The 22,416-nt window shown below is 37.3% G+C and overlaps 1 protein-coding gene across 1 annotated transcript in view; it reads right to left on the minus strand.

Annotated features, from left to right (window-relative positions):
* trol (terribly reduced optic lobes) overlaps positions 1-22,416 on the minus strand; it is a 668,955-nt gene that overhangs the window by 173,072 nt on the left and 473,467 nt on the right. Inside the window, exons 57-59 of the mRNA XM_066737443.1 lie at positions 19,005-19,206; positions 16,811-17,161; positions 16,331-16,585 (exon numbers count right to left, since the gene is read on the minus strand). Of these exons, the coding sequence (XP_066593540.1) occupies positions 16,378-16,585; positions 16,811-17,161; positions 19,005-19,206 (761 nt within the window). The 3' untranslated portion in view covers positions 16,331-16,377. The remainder of the gene's footprint in view (positions 1-16,330; positions 16,586-16,810; positions 17,162-19,004; positions 19,207-22,416) is intronic.

Consider the following 22,416-nt stretch of genomic DNA (forward strand, 5'->3'; position numbering starts at 1 on the left):
GCTAACGGTATTATTTCTCACTATTATGACTCATTACCTTTATATTTCCTTGGAGCTTTTTATACCTTTCGATATATAATAAGATATAACCAGATATACCAGAGTTAGTCGCATATAAAGAGACCAAAGGCTTGTTGCACGCACTGGGGATCGACGTTTAATGTGAATATGAAAGTTCTGATAACCAAACTTCAAACGCGTTTTGCTCGAAACCACGTTTTCTCGGTCGGCCCGAGGCATAACAGATTTTCTATTGAACCGATCGGGCGGAAATTTGTACAAGTTGTTCTACATATCTGTAATTCTGGCAGGAACTAGAATCATTGTTTTTCATCTATTACTTTTCAATTTACAACCTAATTAACACTAAAAAAATTGTACGGTTTTCTTTCGAAGTCCGTCATTTAGTTATTTTTTAACCAAATTAATTTTTCTAGTTTTTACCAGAATGACAATTCTACTGAACAATAATCTGTTGCATTTTTTTGTTTCCGATTACCTAAACTGGAGATACCTCACGGGCCAGCAGAGCATGTTTTTTTTTCACCTACTTTGATCCCATATTATTTAAATAAAATATCGTAAAAATTAAAAAAAAACTATATTTTTGTATAATTTAATATAGTATTAATAACATAAAATTTTCAGATTTTTTGCATTTTATTTAGTTGTCAAAAAATTCCCGAAAAAAAACCTGCAAAACCGGTCGATTTACTAGACTACTACTTTAAGGGGATGAATTGCGCGTCGAAAAAGTACTTCCAAATTATCTTCAACAGTTTTCAAAATTTGCATATTTTCATAGAGACAAAACTGGCTCATATTGATCTGCTTAATTAACGTAAAGGCTTATTTTTTGGATTAAAAAAAAAATTTTATTAAATCGGATATTAATAATAATATTTTATCTCCCATCAATAATTTCGAAAAAGGGAGCCTTTACGACGCTGCGCCAAACTTCAACGAGTAAATTGAGACCAAGAAGAAGCATATATCCCATAAATGTAGAAGACTTTTTGGAAATACTATTTGTTATGTACATAGAATAAACGTACAAAACCCTTTCTACCATAAAGATTACATTATTAATATTATTAATTACATTATCATTTAAAAACATAGTCATTAAATCAAAACCCATTATAAATATGTTAAAATATCATTAGCCCTATTGCAAAGGAGAAATACTCCTAAAGCGGTAAATTCCTAAAGTGTAACACGAACCGCTTGACGCAGTTCATTCACATTGTCGCCAAGGCTAAGTCCCGACACGTGGCCAAAGCACTTCGACAGCAATCGAACGTTCTAGAACAATGAGGCATTTGACCATAGAGACCCACAAATGTTACCATATAAGGTAATGTTTGACGCTGCACTTTGAGGGTAAGAGTCCCAAATGTGCAGCCCCAAAAATCAGTTCGAGTCTACAGTTAAGAGGAACCAGTCGAATCTTTTAGGACCTTCAGTCCTCCTACCTCTTAGACTTTTCTAGGCAATCCTCTGCCTTTTAAGTACACTGCTAACTAGCTCACAGCTCTTGGATAACGAATTGTATAGAAAGAGATATTGTAATACCTCATAATAAATCTTTATTATACAAAAATTTCTTGAGTTTGTCGTGAATCTGCGAAGGAACCACAACAAACTGGTGGCAGCGGTGGGATCCGTTGACTGGTGAAGACCAGACCTACATAAATCTTCATCCCAATGAAAATCAGGAAAATTTTATTTCTTCGATTGACCAATCTCTACAAAGACGAACCGACGTGGATGATCATCGATACTCAACGAGACATCCGCCAACTTCGCTTTTCTTAGCAACAGAGCGACAAACCCACAACTTCGAGGTTCACCCCGCACACTACCTCATGACTACAAGAAATCAACAACTGGAAACCAGCAGAACTTGCAGCCAGTCATCCAGTGAAAATGAGCTTTTGGTGAGTACGGTACCAATCATATCAGTAGCAATTTTATTTGTGAACATTTGTAACCGCAAGCCCATAGCGTTCGTAGTAGTAAATTTCTTCCATGTACCGTAATACCGATAATTTAGACCGAACTCAATCCGAACCCAGCTTTACTCCCGCGATACATAGTGTACAATGGCCAAATCGTGTTTCAATCTCCCGAGAGATAGACAGTTGCATCTCTCATTTAGGAAATAGAACCTTGCGTACTCTTAGAGAAACTGACGAAGGAACCCCATTTCGAAACGTAAATATGCGAAGACGGAATAGATTAACTATGGCTCAACATGGCAACGCGACCAACGACTCCCCAGAATTAGACGATATTTACAACGCGGAACGTCCGCCTATCAGAATAGAAGACGCACCAACAAACACGATCCCTCATAACAAAAGCGTACCTCCCAGCGCCATAGACTCTGAAATTAGAAGATTACACAACAGCATAAGGCCCCGCGAAATTAGTATGATTGAGGAAGAAAACGCGAGACTGAGAGATGATCTCTCCAAACTACGCCAAAATATTAACAGGTTTCCAGCGAGGACCTCTAAGGCAAGACCAGCACAAAGAACATCGTATGTGACTCCCTGCGAGAGACCGCGATACGTGCCAGATCTAGACGATGAGGAAGAAGAAGAATCTCATCACGGATATGCTTCCCTACATGTAACTCTCGGAAGAATTCCAAAGTATAAAGGAGACCCAGACGAGCTAGAACCGTTTGTGAACTCTATAGTTATGGCAAATCAAAATCTAAACCCGTTAGATAGAGAAGAATTTCTACGGCAAGTTAGATTCACAATACTAAGAAGCAAAGCTTATACCGAAACTAAGCACAAAGTAATAGAAAATAAAGAGCAACTAATACAAGAAATAGAAGAAGCGTTCAAACCCCGACGGTCAACCGCGACCCTCCAAAATAGTTTAAATCGATGCCGACAAGGAAAAGATGATTCGGTACGATCCTATGCTTCTCGACTAGAAGACATATTATTAGGTTTGAAAGAAAGATACATCACGCCAGCAAATGACCCGGCTAAAAACGAAGCTATAGAAGAATTGTTAACGCAACAAGCGAAACATCAATTTATAAAAGGATTGGATTTTAAACTCCAAGCTATGGTAGCATCTTGCGAACGTGCAACTCTTAGAGAATCAATTGCTATCGCAATCGATCGTGAATCCTTGACTCGCTCCGACGAAGAGTACAGGACTCAACAGAACTCGACCCATGGTAGACGCGACAACCAAGGAAAACAACGACCCTCCGGACAACGGAATAATTCGCACCTCCATTGCAAACCTGCGATAGGAAAGGACATGTAGCTGAAAAATGCTACGCGCGACTTAGTAACGCAAAACGGACCCAGAGTCACTCTTCGTCCGTCAACAAGGTGTCCACCTCTTGCAATTATTGTAAAAACCGGGACACACCATCCAAGAGTGCCGCACCCTAAAAGCAAAGCGAGAAAGAGAAGCCGAACAGAATACAAATAACTCAGAACAGCCAGTTAATGAAAACATGAATCGACCAACACCTGTAGGAAATCTAACCGCCAATATGGTGTTATGTACTCTTATAAAAAATTTGATCGAAGTACAAGCCGTTGAATTTGTACGACCAGCAACCTTACTCTTTGACACTGGAGCCGACGTCTCCATAATTAAAATAAGAGTTCTGCGCAAAGAAACGATAGCTGACAAAACTCCGATTACGCTAACTGAAATAAGTGGAACACCTGTGAAGATGCTAGGATCAGTTTACCTACATGTAAAAATCGGAAAATACACTATAACCCATAAATTCCAAATAGTACCAGACACCTTTTCGCTAATAGCCGACGGACTAATCGACATGGATTTCTGGAAAAGAAACAGTTTTCATTATGAAAAGGACGTGTCCTTGACAATGCTGGGACACACCTGGCCAATGAAACAGGTAGTATCACTTACGGTATCACTAAAACCGAGATCCGAAACATTAGTAACCGCGTTAACGGATAGCAAACTAGACGGCATTGTAAACGGACACCAAATACTACCCGGAGTGTATATAGGTAACTGTGCCACTAGACCAACCAACTCTACCTGCTGCGTTAGCATTTTGAACATCACGGAGAAAGAACTCGAGATACCCTGCCTACAGTCGTGTTAGAAGATATTCCGAGTCCACCGACTCAGGGCGACGACCCTTCTGTTCCAATAACCGTATACGCTGTCAATAATTACGCTAGCGACCGACTCGCCCGGCTAAAGTCTCAATTAGAACTAAATCATTTAAACCAGGAAGAATTGCGCACTCTAACGGATATCTGTGAGGAATACAATGACATATTTCATTTAGAAGGTGGCAAACTCCTCATTACTGAAGCGGTAAAACACACCATTACTTTGGTAGAAAATACCAAACCCATCTTTAAGAAACCCTATAGGTTACCTGCAAAGCTTAAACAACAAATAAATAAGCAAATTTCTAAGCTAGAAGCCGATGGAATAGTACGGCCGAGCCGAAGCCAGTGGAACGCGTCACTGCTCGTGATACCCAAGAAACCCGATGCACAAGGGAATATAAAAATGCGCATCGTCGTAGATTTTCGCAAGCTAAATGAAGCTCTTATAGGTGATGCTTATCCATTGCCAAACATCACTGAAATATTGGACCAACTAGGCCACTCGAAATATTTCACCATCCTTGACCTGGCCTCTGGATTTCACCAAATAGGCATAGCTGAAGAAGACAAGGAAAAAACAGCCTTCTCCACACCCCAAGGGCACTACGAATACAACCGCATGCCCTTTGGACTGAAAAACGCGCCAGCTACATTTCAACGCTTAATGAACACCGTATTATCCGGACTCCAAGGAATCCAATGTTTCGTCTACTTAGATGATATAGTAATTCACGCCCCTACTCTAATAGAACACAATAAAAGGTTGAAACAGGTGTTCATCCGACTGTGTGAAAATACTCTAAAGTTGCAACCGGAAAAACGCCGTTTCCTTCGCAAGGAAACTTGCTACTGGGTCATATAATTACAGACAAAGACATCTCTCCAGACCCAACTAAAATGAAAGCTGTAAAAAATTTCCCGGCACCCAAGAGCATAAAGGACGTGCAATCCTTTTTAGGCCTAGCAGGCTATTACAAAAGGTTCATTGACCATTTTGCTGACCTGTCAAAACCTATAATAAATTTATTAAAGAAAGGAGTGAAGTTCAACTGGACCTCTTTAGACCAATCATCATTCGAAAACCTAAAGGAAAGGTTGACTACTGCACCACTTTTACAGTATCCAGACTTTCATCTTCCTTTCATTTTGACCACGGACGCCTCCGACAAACCAATAGGAGCCGTATTATCGCAAGGCGAGGTAGGCAAAGACCTCCCCGTTGCTAACGCCAGCAGAACGCTTAACGAAGCCGAAGTAAATTAAAGCACCACGGAAAAAGAATTAGCAGCAATAGTTTGGGCTGTACAAAATTTTCGACCTTACTTATATGGTACTAGATTTACCGTCATTATCGATCATCAACCACTCACTTGGCTTTTCAATGTAGAAAACCCAGGCTCCAGATTAATGCGTTGGAGATTAAAGCTAGCCGAGTAAGATTACGAAATTAGATATAAACCAGGTACTCAGAATACAAATGCAGATGCGCTACGTCGTATACACATGATCACACGCTCAAAAGCACGGCAAGCCGTCCCAAGGCCAACCGACTCAAATGAAGATGCAACCTCAGCTAACTCCGACGCCGAGGAAGAAACAGCGGATGAGACATCATCGACCTATACTCCCACAATGATAAATCAAATCCTATACGAGTATCACGATACTCCTTTCGGAGTACACGAAGGCTTAAACAGAACCCTGCAAAGAATTAAAATTAAACACGTCTGGCCAAATATGAAAAAGAACATAGAAGAATACATAAAAAAATGTGACAAGTGCCAACGCAATAAAACAGGCAACGTGAGACGTGCACCAATGCAGATAACAGACACGCGAGTAGAGCCTTTCGAAAAGGTCGCCCTAGATATAATAGGACCAAACCCTGCGACCCGACAAGGAAACAAGTATGCCTTAACCTTCCAAGACCTTTTTACAAGATACAGCATAGCCTTACCAATTCAAGCCAGTCAGCCCCTACTGTGGCGCGACTATTCGTTAAAGGATCATTTTTTCATACGGACTACCCCAAAAGGTCTTAACCGACCAGGGTACTAAAATTCTGAGTAACCTCTTTAAAGATGTCTATAAGCTATTAAAAATTGACAAAATTCAGACTACGGCATACCACTTACAGTCGAATGGTGCGCTGGAAAGGCGCACAGAACATTGGCATCGTACCTAAAAAACTTTGTCAACGAAGACTTAGACAATTGGGACGAATGGTTATTTTACGCCATGTTCACCTATAATACTACGCCACACACAGCTACAGGACGAACGCCTTTCTCATAGCTATTTGGACGCAAGGTAGAATTACTGACCTCGCTCAAATATCCGCCGCAACCTACATATACAATTGAAGATTATTATAACGAACTTCGCGAAAGAATTCGCTCAACCGGTAACATAATGAAAGACCAATTGATATTGGAAAAGGAAAGTCGAAGATTTATTACGATCAAAATACAACAGAATCAAACTACGAAGTACAGTTGAGCCCAATAATCTGCCGTCAAGCGAGGGGAAGCAGGAGATAAAGGGGCAAGGGGTATCTAGGGAATTAACGGGTTATATATTCTAGTTCCCTAACTTTACATTTGTCCACTTTTGAAATGTCAATTAAATGTAAACAAAATTTACAGTTTTTAAATCTAAGTTACGGAAAAGTTTAAGGAAAGATTATAATGAAGAACAGGAAAAGAGAGGATATCAGATGAGTTTGATTAATTATTATAAATATGTAAAAATATATTTGTAGATCATTAAGAAGATATGCTTTGTGGTTATTTGATTTTAATTACAGGTTAAATTATGCGTTTTATCTCAACTTGGATGAGGAATGATTAATTTATCAAAAATTCTAAAGGGATTTTGACATCTAAATGCATTTTATTATGATAAAGAAGGTTGGATTGGTTATCACGTCCATTCATGTTAATTGGAAACACAATTTGAAGATTAATTGATAAAAATGAAAGGTAAGTTAATTTTAATGTTGTTAAAAATGAATTTAACTCTGTGGGTTATATTAATATATAAGTTTTATTTTTTGGTTTCTCACCATGACACATAATACATAATTATTACATATGTATTTAACTTTAAAATTACAGTACAAATTATAATTCGATTTAATATTGTAGGGCATAACCATTTGCGGCAATTACCTCTTCCAAACGGCGTGGCAAAGATTGGACAAGATTTTGGCAAATCTGTGGTTCGTTTCTCAACTCTTCCCATACTCTTCTTACGTGACACCTTAGCTCATGTTTGGTCCTCTCTTGTTCTGGTCTCCAGCGTTTTACCATTATACCCCAGACATTTTCTATTAAATTGAGATCTGGGGATCTCGATGGCCAAATCATCCTTTCAATTTCAGGATGTTGTGCAAACCTTTCACGTGTCATTTTGGATGTGTGCACACTGGAGTTATCCTGGACCAAATGGATCATTGGTAAGTCGTGGACCGGATACATCCTTCTGACACTAGGCCGCATATGATTTTCTAAGATGCTTGTATACACTGCTGAATTCATCTTAGTGTCAATTTCAATTAAATCACCCACACCGTTTCCTGAAATCCAACCCCAATAAGCAATAGTTATCCTATTATTTCTGTTCGTAGGAAGGACATATTTATCATTAAATCTGGTTCCATCCAGTCGCCAAACGTGTATCCTCCCATCTTCAGAAGATTGGAACACCTTTTCATCAGTCCAGATAACTTTACGCCAGAATTCATCTCCTTTGCTCAAGTGCTCCAAGCCAAATCCAACTCTGTCCTCTCTGTGATGAGCTCATAATTTTATTTTGTGCACAGCATGGTGGCAATGGATTCCAGCCTCGTGCAACCTTCTGGGTACAGTCATCTTTGATATGTTCAGGTCTAATTTTCTTAATATGCTTCACGTAGGCAGGAAAAGATCTTCGTTCATTGTATCTACAATTTATCTATTCTCCTCTTGCGATGTTAATCTGGGTCTTTTGTTATTTTTCCTTCTATCCTCCAATCCTGAATATCCCTCTTCTCTATATCTTTTAATCCATTTATTAATCGTAAACTTATGCAGCTGCAGCTGACCAGAAATATCCACTGAACTCATTCCTGCTTTCCAAAGACCAATAACTTCTCCTTTCTTTATTAAAGTTTCACTATTAATTGACATCTTTTGAAGTTTTAATTTTTAGAGAAACGATTATTTGAACTGTGTAACACCTTTTGAGAGAAAACAAAACACAACAATAAAAGAAACGAAACGATAAAACAAATAACAATCAAGTCGATTTTCGTTTCTTTTATTGTTGTGTTTTGTTTTCTCTCAAAAGGTGTTACACTGTTCAATAATCGTTTCTCTAAAAATTAAAACTTCAAAAGATGTCAATTAATAGTGAAACTTTAATAAAGAAAGGAGAAGTTATTGGTCTTTGGAAAGCAGGAATGAGTTCAGTGGATATTTCTGGTCAGCTGCAGCTGCATAAGTTTACGAATAATAAATGGATTAAAAGATATAGAGAAGAGGGATATTCAGGATTGGAGGATAGAAGGAAAAATAACAAAAGACCCAGATTAACATCGCAAGAGGAGAATAGAAAAATTGTAGATACAATGAACGAAGATCCTTTCCTGCCTACGTGAAGCATATTAAGAAAATTAGACCTGAACATATCAAAGATGACTGTACGCAGAAGGTTGCACGAGGTTGGAATCCATTGCCACCATGCTGTGCACAAAACAAAATTATCAGCTCAGCACAGAGAGGACAGAGTTGGATTTGGCTTGGAGCACTTGAGCAAAGGAGATGAATTCTGGCGTAAAGTTATCTGGACTGATGAAAAAGTGTTCCAATCTTCTGAAGATGGGAGGATACACGTTTGGCGACCGGATGGAACCAGATTTAATGATAAATATGTCCTACCTACGAACAGAAATAATAGGATAACTATTGCTTATTGGGGTTGGATTTCAGGAGACGGTGTGGGGGATTTAATTGAAATTGACACTAAGATGAATTCAGCAGTGTATACAAGCATCTTAGAAAATCATATGCTGCCTAGTGTCAGAAGGATGTATCCGGTCCACGACTTACCAATGATCCATTTTGTCCAGGATAACTCCAGTGTGCACACATCCAAAATGACACGTGAATGGTTTGCACAACATCCTGAAATTGAAAGGATGATTTGGCCATCGAGATCCCCAGATCTCAATTTAATAGAAAATGTCTGGGGTATAATGGTAAAACGCTGGAGACCAGAACAAGAGAGGACCAAACATGAGCTAAGGTGTCACGTAAGAAAAGTATGGGAAGAGTTGAGAAACGAACCACAGATTTGCCAAAATCTTGTCCAATCTTTGCCACGCCGTTTGGAAAAGGTAATTGCCGCAAATGGTTATGCCTTACAATATTAAATCAAATTATAATTTGTACTGTAATTTTAAAGTTAAATACATATGTAATAATTATGTATTATGTGTCATGGTGAGAAACCAAAAAATAAAACTTATATATTAATACAACCCACAGAGTTAAATTCATTTGTTACAATATTAAAGTTAACTTACCTTTCATTTTTATCAATTAATCTTCAAATTGTGTTTCCAATTAACATGAATGGATGTGATAACCAATCTAACCTTCTTTATCATAATAAAATGTATTTAGATGTCAAAATCCCTTCAGAATTTTTGATAAATTAATCCTTCCTCATCCAAGTTGAGATAAAACGCATAATTTAACCTGTAATTAAAATCAAATAACCACAAAGCATATCTTCTTAACAATCTACAAATATATTTTTACATATTTATAATAATTAATCAAACTCATCTGATTTCCTCTCTTTTCCTGTTCTTCATTATAATCTTTCCTTAAACTTTTCCGTAACTTAGATTTAAAAACTGTTAATTTTGTTTACATTTAATTGGCATTTCAAAAGTGGACAAATGTGAAGTTAGGGAACTAGAATATATAACCCGTTAATTCCCTAGATACCCCTTGCCCGTTTATCTCCTGCTTTCCCTCGCCTGACGCCAGATTATTGGGCTCAACTGTAGGAGACTAAGTATTGCTGAAAAGGGAGAAATGATTCGCGCAGGAAGACTGAAGAAATTAGAACCCCTATACGACGGTCCCTATACCATTACTGCAAAACTAAGCGAATTAAACTACGAACTAGCAGTGGGTAAAATGAAAATCGTACCCCACGTCAACAGGCTAAAACCTTATCACGCGTAGTTACCGACTCGATAACCCACACATACCATCCTCTCTCATATAAAACTCCTTTTCCTATCACCCCAGTCTATTTCCTACTACAACTTACTCTCATCATTACTATTATCATCATTACTATTATCATAATTACTATTAAAATTAAATAATTTCTATATACTATGTAACACGCGGTTTCGGGGAGAGGTATTATGCTATAAAAGCAAGCACTACGATCTTTTTAAATATATATATATATATATATATATTTTAAGTACTTGGGGGGTGCTTATTCTCAAAGTTTTTTTCTAACATCCATTTACACTGGCTTATTTGCCAGGGCCTCTCCCGACAGCCTAAGCGGGAAATATACATTAGGCCATCCTCGCGGACTATTACAAATGCTTCTATTTCTTATAAGCGGTGCTGCTACGTGTGCTCCCGGCGCATTCGGTCGATTCAAATTTCTTTAAGGGCGCCAGGCCCACGGTATGCCACCCGAATGGCCTCCTGATTTAGCGGAGCACTTTTCGCCGCTTTTCCGGCTTTTCCGTGATTCTAACCTCTTTTCCCAGGGTAGCCCGAGTGTCGAACCCTGTGCTAGCCGATATTTTTTTCGTTAAATACCGCAATTCTTACCAATTACGTGTCTCCTTCAGGCAGTTACACACACATCTGACCGGAGACTAATTCGCGTTAATAACTATGTTCGCTTACCTTACGACTGGAAGGCTACCTGTCCTTATCGTTTAGGCTTCGATGCCTCTTGCCCTTTTCTATTGTTTCTCGGAGTTCTCGCAATCTCTTTCTCAGCAGCTCTCCTTATTCGCACCTGCCACTCTTGCGGTCTCTTAGGCAATGTGTGCGTCGCCGTATGCTCGCGACGTCGCTGCGGTAGGCGCGAGAGCTTTAGCGAGACGACCCAATAGCGCGCTAGGCGCGAAGATTCGGACTCCTTAACGTGGCATGTCCTATAGGGGTCCGCCACGTTACAACTGCTATTACTAGAATTATCTAACTAAAATAATTTTTTTTTTTATGAATAATCGACCTTAAAATATTTTGTTTTATTATAATTAACAAACTTAATCTTAATTCCTTTTCAAGCAAAAAAAATATCTTTAAATTAAACTAATAGGAAAGGTACTATAACTAGAAATAAAAATAAATATATATAAAAGTAACTTAAAATTTGTTAAAAAAAATCTTCTCTCTCTTCTCTTTCTTCTTACATAATGAACGTACCAAACTATATATATTTTTTTTTAAATTAAATTATGATAACGCAGGACTTGCTCCTCCGTTCATACAGTCTTGTCGAACAACCCTGCGACTTGGCTATTAGGATAGCCCCAGCCGCGGAAAGCCTCCACGCCCGTGTACTGAAGCCACCGGATTCCGTATAGGTCGAAAATAACCCTGAAGTCGTCCTCGTACCCCTCGTAACTCCATTCCAGTTCTATCTGTTTCCGGTCGCTCCACCGACACATACGGCGAAATGCCACAGCCTCCTCATTTTTTATCACAACTAAACAAAACAAAAAAAAAGGAGAAATCGTAAATGTACATAAATACAAAAAAACACACTTACCGCCCTCGACTTGGACGAATAGGCGCCTTCCTTGACCGTCGAATAGCCCCCGGTCGTACATGTCTCGCCTCTTATACACCACAAGAGCCATTTTTTTTAAAAAGAGGAAAATTTTTTTATGATATTCCACGAATTGCTAATACGAAATGAAACTCCCCATAGGAAAAACGCGATTTTATAGACCATTCCCCACTTCGTTAAAATTCACGCAAAAATGCTGACCTAGTGTCTACGAACGAGTCGCACCTTCGCGACCAGCTAACAAAACCACTTCCTGTAGAAATAAAATTTAATCAAAGTATATATATTAAACTCTAAGATTAACCAAACTTACAATTTATTATAGGTGCATGCTGACCCTTATGGTCACAACGATCCAAAGAAGCACCCAGCAAATCCAGAATAATCCCATCAAAGGTCAACCGGGACTATTCTATGAGAAATTCGGCACGATCAATTTTTATAAAGAAAATTGGAAATTAGTAATAATAACCGATATAGTAGAATACCGTGAAAGACTCGCGCAATTAAACAAATTCCTACATGACCACACCCTCTGTTACAATTACGAATGAAAAACGATTTGCAACAACCCCGTGTTCGATATCGTCTTCAAATTAAAGACAGCCGAAAGAAATCTAAACGAAGTAAGCGAAATAACGTTACATCAAGAGAGAACTAGACGAGGACTAGCAAACGGAGTAGGATCAATAGGAGTAGGATCAATAGGAAAAATTTTGTTAGGAATAATGGACAGTAACGATGAAGAAGAAATAAACATTTGCAAAGTATAGATCAAACAGTAGAAACAAACAAATTAGCGCTCCTAAAACAAATACAAATTATCGACCGAAGCATAGAAATTTATAATAGCACGATACAAAAAATTAATGCGAATGAAAAAATGCTGATAAAGACAGCACGTGATCTAGCCACTCAAGGAGGCGAACGAGAAGCTCTATATATTATAAATCTCACGTATGAAGAATTAATGATAGAAAGAGAACACTTACTAAATTTCGTAATACAAGCGAGCCAAGGAATAATAACTCCGAAAATTATTCCTTATACAAAAATTCTTAAATATCTCAAGGAAGCGATCCCTCACATCCCTCTTGGCACGCAATTCCCATTTCCCCTAGAAACACTAAACATACATTTAATTACAAAACTAATGAAACCCACAATCTATTCAGAAACTAACACACTAATTGTAGTATTTCATATCTCCTTAACTACGCCTAAAGAATTCGATCTTATGCAAATATATTCAATCCCAATCCCTATTCAAAATTCTACGACAATACACTCTGTAATAGATTTAAGACAAGAATACATAGCAATAGACAGCATTGCTGAGCATTACACAGAATATACCGAAAACGAACTACAAAAATGTTATACGATAACAGATAATTATTTTTGTTCAACGGATAAACTATCCATCAAAATAAAAACCGTCAATCCATGCGAAATTGCATTATACCTAAAATACATAAATATAAATACGCGGGAGCATAAACTTATACATTTAGTGCAACCGATGCTAATTCCGATGAAAAACCAAGCCTCGTGGATATACTCCACAACGAGATTAGAAATTGTAGAAGTAATCTGCAAACAAAAACCTACATACAATATAGAATTAATGGGCTCCGGAGTAATTAATTTATACGAAAATTGTATCCTAACAGCTACTGATTTTGTTTTGGAACCCGTACAAACCTCCAAGCCCAGCAAACATGAAAACTATATCCCGCACTATAATTTCTCTTTGAGAGCCATAGATCCTGATAATTACGTAGCAGCAATCAATACAACCAAAAGTCCCAGGCTTCATAACATCCTAAACAAGGTCAACGACCTCAAAACGCTCAGCGTCCAGCTAAAACAGCTGAAAAAGGATGTAGGAAACGAAGACCTAGGACAACACTACATCTATCAGCATATGGCCATCTCATACTCTACTACAACGTTAATCATCATAGGATTAACCATCTACATAATCCGGCGATTTCTTCACAGAAAACGAAAACCTAAGCCAAGGCTCAGGTCAATGCCGGCATTGCCATCCAATGCCATCGTAACGGACGACGTCGCCGCCCCAGCAACGGATGACGCCGCCCCAACGCACATGATTATTGTCACACCTGAGCAAGTGGCAAATTTTCAATATGCCGATTATTGATCACCCACCCTCTTCTTCTAGGGGGGGAGGGGTGTTATGTACACAGAATAAACGTACATAACCCTTACTACCATAAACATTACATTATTAATATTATTAATAACATTATCATTTAAAAACATAGTCAGTAAATCAAAACCCATTATAAATATGTTAAAATATCATTAGCCCTATTGTAAAGGAGAAATACTCCTAAAGCGATAAATTCCTAAAGTGTAACACGAACCGCTTGACGCAGTTCGTTCACATAGTCGCCAAGGCTAAGTCCCGACACGTGGCCAAAGCACTTCAACAGCAGTCGAACGTTCTAGAACAATGAGGCATTTGACCTTCGGGACCCACAAATGTTACCATATAAGGTAATGTTTGACGCTGCACTTTGAGGGTAAAAGCCCCAAATGTGCAGCCCCAAAAATCAGTTCGAGTCTACAGTTAAAGGAACCAGTCGAATCTTTTAGGACCTTTAGTCCTCCTACCTTTTAGACTTTTCTAGGCAATCCTCTGCCTTTTAAGTACACTACTAACTAGCTCATAGCTCTTGGATAACGAATTGTATAGAAAGAGACATTGTAATATCTCATAATAAATGTTTATTATACAAAAATTTCTTGAGTGTCGTGAATCTGCGAATGAATCACAACATATTGTACCGCAACAATGGCAAATTTGCACATTTTTCCTTGTTGCGCTACAAAAGTATTTTCAAAAAATCTTCTACATTTATGGGATATATGCTTCTTCTTGGTCTCAATTTACTCGTTGAAGTTTGACGTAGCGTCGTAAAGGCTCCCTTATTCGAAATTATTGATGGGAAATAAAATATTATTATTAATATCCGATTACAATTTTTTTTTTAATCCAAAAAGTAAGCCTATACGTTAATTAAGCAGATCAATACGAGCCAATTTGGTCTCTATGAAAATATTCAAATTTTTAAAATTGTAGAAGATAATTTGGAAGTACTTTTTCGACGCGCAATGCATTCCCTTAAGAGATAATATCGATAATCAATGTAATTGCATGTGTGTGCGCGTATAGCAATACGACATGATAGAGAGGTAAGAGCTTCTTCTATTTATCGAAAGGGAAGTGCTAACGAAAGTGAGAGTAAAGTAATTTTTCCGTTGAATCAAAGCCCTGATTGATCGGTTTATAATTAAATTATCTCAGCAATGATACTTTCGCGGAGGTAATAGTATAAGACTTTTTTACTCAGATTATTCTCAAGAATATGTGGTTAAAATTAAAAGTATCATTGCTGATACACACCCACTATATAAACCATTCAAAAAGGTTGAAATATAATTATATTCTCGTTTAAATCATAATGACCACTATCTATTCGTCAAATACTCATATTACTCATAGACAAGAAGACAAGTGGTGTGTTGAGGTGACGATCGTGATCGACGTGTTCGGTTCGATTTGGGCACTGGATCGATAATTCAGGTAAACTCCGGGAGGTGCGACTAGAGACGATAAGCTTCGGGTCGAAGAGTTCAGTTTTGACTTTGACATTGTCACAGAAGCGCGTCTCATCTCTTTGATTCTTTGGACGATAACCGATCACGTCATTAACAAAAATTCGGGAAAAATAAAGATTTTACTGTTATTCGAAGTCATGAGTGGGAAAATAATGTCTATCTTAAATATTGGGTAAACCTGATAAAACAGTAGGTATATACCTTAGCTCACCTTTTGAAAAAACATCCAAAACTATTTAGAATGTATGAAATGTACTGAATTAATATTTTTACTATAATTATATATGCTTTAAATCGTCACGACCAACTTCTCAAAAGTTGATGGCGAAGGTAATAACTTTAAAATAACGTATGAAACGTATATAAAATGATATAAAGACTTCCAAAACGCAAGATAATTGGCGATTGCCATTTAAGGTTTTAGAGGTTAGTGCCCTGGAGGTCAGGGGGTTAAATTCAGTAGAATAACTAGTAGCTTAAAATCAATCCTCCTCGATATATAAATTGATGTGTCTCGTAAAATTTTCATAGTGTCATCATTTATAACAACATTTTTATGTTGTACAACTTTAAGTTGTCACCCTGTATATATATACATAGAACAACAGAGAATTATATCAGCAACTGTATACGATAAGTATAAGAGAAACACATGTGTCACAGTTTTTCATTTTTACAGAATCATAGAAAAATAAAGCTTATTTACATACTTTGAATCCCAACAAGAACGTAGAGGATGAAGCCGATTATTTTGTTGTTATAGGTAGAGAGTTGTTAGTACGCAGATGATATTTCGAAGGATGGTAAAATTAATTAGGTAGGTGTGAGGGTATTGAAAAGTTTGAACAGCAGAATTAATCGTTGGTTTTGGATGGATTATATTAACAGGTGGAGGTGGTACGAAAGCATCGAAGATGTCCACATCCGCATCCGTGAAGACCAGAGAAGATGGGATCCATCTTGCTCTGCGCAGCGTGCACAATAAAAATAAGCATTTCACTATATATATGATACATAAAGATATATATAATATTTGCAGGCGTTGCTACTCTCGAGACGTGGAAGCAGATTATCGATCATTTTTATACGATTAAACTATAAATAATTCGTCGTAGCGTATTAGGATATGTGGGTGTGTAGTGGATGCATTTATTTAAGGATGGACGAAATTTAATGGCAGAGCTCTTCACCTGGTACAGGGCGATACGTTCTTTCCCCTTATCGCTTTATCGCCAATGTCAATGGCGCCAGAATCTTGGACCTCAAGGGTATAGATGCATCCGGTGAAACCTTCCTGGAACCTGCCGTAGGTCATCGCGTAATCGGGAACGCCTCCTAAATAAACACTACCACGTGCGTTGAGAATTTGCTGAAGACCGTCGCTCACTCCGCTTTCCGTATGTTCTCCGTTCAGTTCTATGCTACCCTCGCTTCCCTCGCGCTTCAGAATAATCCTGTGTCGCTCTCCATCGTCCACCTTTTGTGCGATTACTCTCATAACGGCTGGACCAGATCCCAAATTATACTGGTACTCCACGTACCTGTGTCAATTAATGTATATATATAATCGCATCTATTTATATTTTTTTCTCATATATACAGGGTATATCACCGAAGGTGCACCAGAGAGGTCGAACAGAAAAATTCATTTATCCTTGTAAATATAAGAGATATTAATTTGTTGTATATGACATTTTTGAAGCTCCTTTGTATTTGCTACCAAAAATGTCCTATACAAAAAATTAATATCTCTTATATTTACAGAAATAAATGAATTTTTATGTTCCACCTCTAAAGGCCGTATTCATAGTCGGTTCTTAAGGACGTCCTTAGCTAAGGACGTTCTAACTCCCTAGGCAAGAAAATCAACCAATCATGATACAAATCGCAGCAGCCACATTAGAATCTTCTATTGCGATTGGCTAATTTCTTTAAGGTCGTAGTCTATTCATTACTACCATGGTTAATATACTATAGCAAAATTGACATATCTACCAATGCTGTCAATTGTACGGCATAAAAAGTCTCTATATTATTAAAGTAAAACGAATCTCATCCTCAAGGAAGCCTCAGACCTTCCTTAAGGAAAGGAAAGCAAAGTTTCTAATATGGCTGCTGTAATTTGTATCGTGATTGGCTGATTTTCTTGCCTAGGGAGTTAGAACGTCCTTAGAGTGAGGTTCACCAAGTCCGGCTTTTGAAGGCTAGCCGCGCTAATATGGTATACTTTCGGGCTAAAGTAGTATAGTTTCCGTTACATGAGCTGTATGAGTTTAGCCCGGCTAGCCCCAAGCCGGGCTTGGTCAACCTCACCCTTAAGGACTGTCTATGAATACGGCTGTAATGCACCTTCAGTCATACAACCTGTATATGTGTGTGCATAGTGCACATATAAAGGGTTCGACAGATATGTACAGTGGGTTAAAACGAAAAGTTTTCAAAATCGCGATAACGAGCAATCGGTATATGATTGACTGATGATAGATAGAGAAATAAAGAAGTAACTCACTGTTTCCCTCTGTCACTTCTATTGCTCCATTTGCTCTTTCGAATTAACCAAATTTATTTGTTGATCTAAAGTCTGCAGTATGCTACGCTGGATATTATATGCTACTGTAATTTACTTGCTAGATTTGTTAGGACCTATGGGATCGTTATTGGCCTTTACAAGTCTAGCAAGCAATTCAATACAAAATCCAACATGGTACGTTACGGGTTTAGGCTTAGCGCACATAAAATCATTTAACGTATTACGTTACTTTACGTAAAAGTTTACGTTAAAACTCACGTAAGAGCAACGTATGGCAAAACATATAGGATTGCGTTGCGGTAAGTTTACTATTCTACGCAACGCAACATAATCTAATGTGCTTTGCCGTATATCGCTCTCTTACGTGTAACTGAATGTAGAATTTCATGTAAAGTAACGTATGACGTTGAGTGATTTCATGTGCGCTAAGTTTATAAAGAATTAATGAAATCTGAGTGAGAGAGATGTGCACCGCACTCTTCTTTTTCTCTCCCTCATACATATGTATATTTACATGTACATCATTTTACGCGTGTCGACTAAACACAATTATTAAGTGAACGTGTGGGTGCACGTGTAAGAGAGAGAGAGAGAGAGAGAGAAAAATATGTTGCTACTTTATTACTTTTTATAGTTCACAGTTTCTATGGTCATAAATAAATTAAGCTTATGAGAAAAACTAATAAGAGTAAGAGAGAAAAAAGCAGTGAGTCGTTATTCAGCTCTTTGTCTATATGAACCAGTCATATGCTAATTGTCCGCCATCGCAATTTTAGACATTCTTTGCTCTAATCCACTTTATCTAACGGACCCAGCATGCTATGGTGATAAAGCATAAGGAAGAATTTTCTAACCCATCAACTACAGCTAGAGCTATATAATCATCCATATTGAGGTCGTTGGGTGTTTGACCATGCCACATTATCAAACCATCAGTTTTGTTGGTAGAGATCTCGAATCCCAAGACTTCCCGCTCCTCTTCGTGGCTCATCACCGATCTGTCCAGTTCCAACCATCCATCTCCCCGAAAGGCAACGTCATATGATACCTCTGCCACTACAATTGAGTTTTACGTGTATATAAAAGGCGTATTACTTAAAACGTCCCAGAGCATAGGCACAGAAACTGTATATGTACATTAAGGTGGTCCTTATTTTGCTAAATTTTGAATGTTGTTGATAGCAGAATCCGTGTATTTTGTTCGAAACGCTATAAAAATATGATGTACCAAGACGCATCACAATTATTTAATTTTAATACGCGTGCTTCAAGCCCTTTCATTTTTCTCATTTAAATAATAATATTTATTAACAGACCTCGGAGTTTATTTTTGGCTCGAAATATGTATCACTTTTATAAGCTTTATACCATGAAAATTTAGATGAATATTTGGGTACATCCATAAAAGGTGACACGTTATTAAATCAATCCTAAATTTTGCTATAATTTTAATTTCACAAATATTGGAAGCGCCTGGATTAAATCATACATTATTATAGTGATTTCGAAAGCTCTTAAAACCAGCCATAAGAAATGGTAATAAAAATTGAGGGTTCATGATTGTTGGAGATTGGAGTGTCGGTGCGAGCGGTCTGGGACTCTCAGGCTGTCTCGCTCCCGCTCACACTCTGTCCCTCTTGGTCCTACCTCCAACAGAGGCCGATAGGTGGCCCACGGCGCGAAGCTCTCTCTCGCTGTTATGATTTGGGCCCATTGTATATATAACTGCCCAAGAGTTCCGTGATAAGCGCGGCTCGTTTAAATCGGTCTAGACTCTAGACTCGATAAATTCTTTAGATAATTAGCAGCTTAGCCATCCCTTCCTTCTCTGCGACACCACTAGGACTCCTAGCTCGCAATTCTTCTTCCTCGTCGGTTTCTTGGTCTCCAGGAGAACGTCGTCCTTTTCTGCTCTAACTTCGTTGCCTGGGAATCTCAGGTGCGAAGTATCCTACCCTGGGACCCGGGGTTTTGGCCAAGGTTGGGATTGCCTAATTTATAGGTGTCATTGTGGGTGGTTCTTACTCTATACTCAGTGAGCGATCTTTACCGCATGTATATATTTCTATTCTGTATTGATCAGAGTAAAATAAACAGATTTTCTACTAGTTATTCTAAGCGTTATTTTGTCTACTAGAGTTCTCGTATCCTATAGTTATTAGAAGAAATCATCCAGTCAAATTTCCAACACTGATTAAAAAAAAACAAAGGTGACCTTCATATAACCTTGCAAAGCCAAACCAATAGTAAAATCTGATGTCCCTTTTTAAACTAAATAACTTTTGCTTCAACCATTTTGTCGTAAAATTTAATTTTCAGCAAATATTTCAAAATCTTATTTAATATATCATTTCATTATTTTGCCATTTCTTAAACAAAATTACAGAATCAAGGAAAACGCTTGATATATTTTCTGAAAATCACATTTTATGACAAAAACGGTTGAGAGTAATATTTTCTGGTTTAAAAAGTGGCATAAGATTCTACCATTGGTCTGACATTATAAGGTCATATGAGGGCTACTTTCGTCTTTTTAATTATGAACCATACATTTTTATTACATATTCTTGTAACTGGTCTCAAGAGCTTTCGAAATCACTATAATAATATGTGATTTAATCCAGGCGTTTACAAGTTATGAGAATTAAAAGTATTACAAATTATAGGGTTCATTTCAATGACATGTCATTCTTTACGGAATTACCGAAAATTCACCTAAATTTTGTACAAATACTATGACATAATGAATAGTATTTCATGGAAAAAAATTATAAAGATAGATACACATTTTGAGCAAAAAAATAAATTTTGATGTGTACACAAAACAAATGGTATTTAAATAGGGAAAATGAGATGGCTAGGGGCATATGTTAATATTGAGCTATTATGATACAGCTTGGCACATCTTATTTTGTTAACGTTCGGAACAAAATAAATGGTTCGTACTACGTAAATTTAAAATAAGGATCACCCTAATATGTATACAGGATTTTCAGTTCCCGCATAAAAAAAAATCACTATTTCCCATACTTTCCCCACAGACCACAGTATGGCCGGATAGCCCACATGTGGGCCAAGCTGTGGCTACTGCCAGAATCCCACACTGTTTCCCATATTCACGCCATGATCTGTTTCCTAGGAAATATCGATTATCAATAATATTTCTTCTATATACTGCATATTAAAAACACAAAAAAAAATGTTTGCATTTTGTTTCTGCAATAAGTCTCGAACTGTCAACCGATTTTCTTTGAATGTTCAACTGTCCTGTTTTGATGTTTAGTCCACTCGGCTAACCTATAAGTATTGAAAGATTATACAATATTTGCTTGTATAAAGACAATAGACAAATGCCGTAAATTTTAAGACAGATGACTAAAGTTATAGTTTTTAATATAAATGAAGTCTTAAGTTAGCCGAGTGGGGTAAACGTCGAACACATGAACATTTCAATGAAATCGGTCACTGGTTCGAGTCCTACCGCAGAAAAAGAAAATGAAAAAAATTTTTTTTGTGTTTTTAATATGCAGTATATAGAAGAAATATTATTGATAATCGATATTTCCTAGGAAACAGACCAGGGCGTGAATATGGGAAACAGTGTGGGCAATGAATGGGAAATAGTGATTTTTTTTTACGCGGGTACTTATGGCCAAATCGGAAAATACGGATAGTGGGCGGAATTCTAAGAATAAAAGTTCTTCAAACATGTTTGCTAGCATCTCTTGTTAAAGTGCTATTAGAAATGAATGTTTCTCGATTGCAATTGGCTTTGATTATTAGGAAGATTCTATTAGCTGCATTATTAGCCTATAAGCGCTAAGATTTCCTAAATGATAGTTCAATACAAATAAACGGACACACTATCTTTAGCCTATGGTAGTAATGGAAAGTTAAGTGGCTGAGTCTCGAGTAAGCGCTATAAAAATATAGAAATATATAAAACAAACACGCTTGACAAAATCTTTAAGCTAAAATTGGAACTTTTTCAATTATTATTTAATAAGCTTATAATTTCTATTTTTGAATTGTAAGTATTTTGACGATGACAATGAGTCAAAACATGGCATAATTAAGATGATTTTAGAGTATTGTTTACATTTTTAATTAATTAACAATATATCGTTAAAAATAGTCTTATTTATATCATATTTGGACTCATTTTCATCGTAAAAACGCTTGCAATTTAGAAATATAAATTATAAGCTTATTAAATGAAAATTGAAAAAGTTCCAGTCTTAGTTTTCAGATATTGTCTAACGTGCT

Source organism: Prorops nasuta, unplaced genomic scaffold, assembly GCF_024137725.1.
Source record: "Prorops nasuta isolate Cenicafe-Biocafe unplaced genomic scaffold, Cenicafe_Pnas_1.2 PNAS00017, whole genome shotgun sequence".
NCBI classification, from domain to species: domain Eukaryota; kingdom Metazoa; phylum Arthropoda; class Insecta; order Hymenoptera; family Bethylidae; genus Prorops; species Prorops nasuta.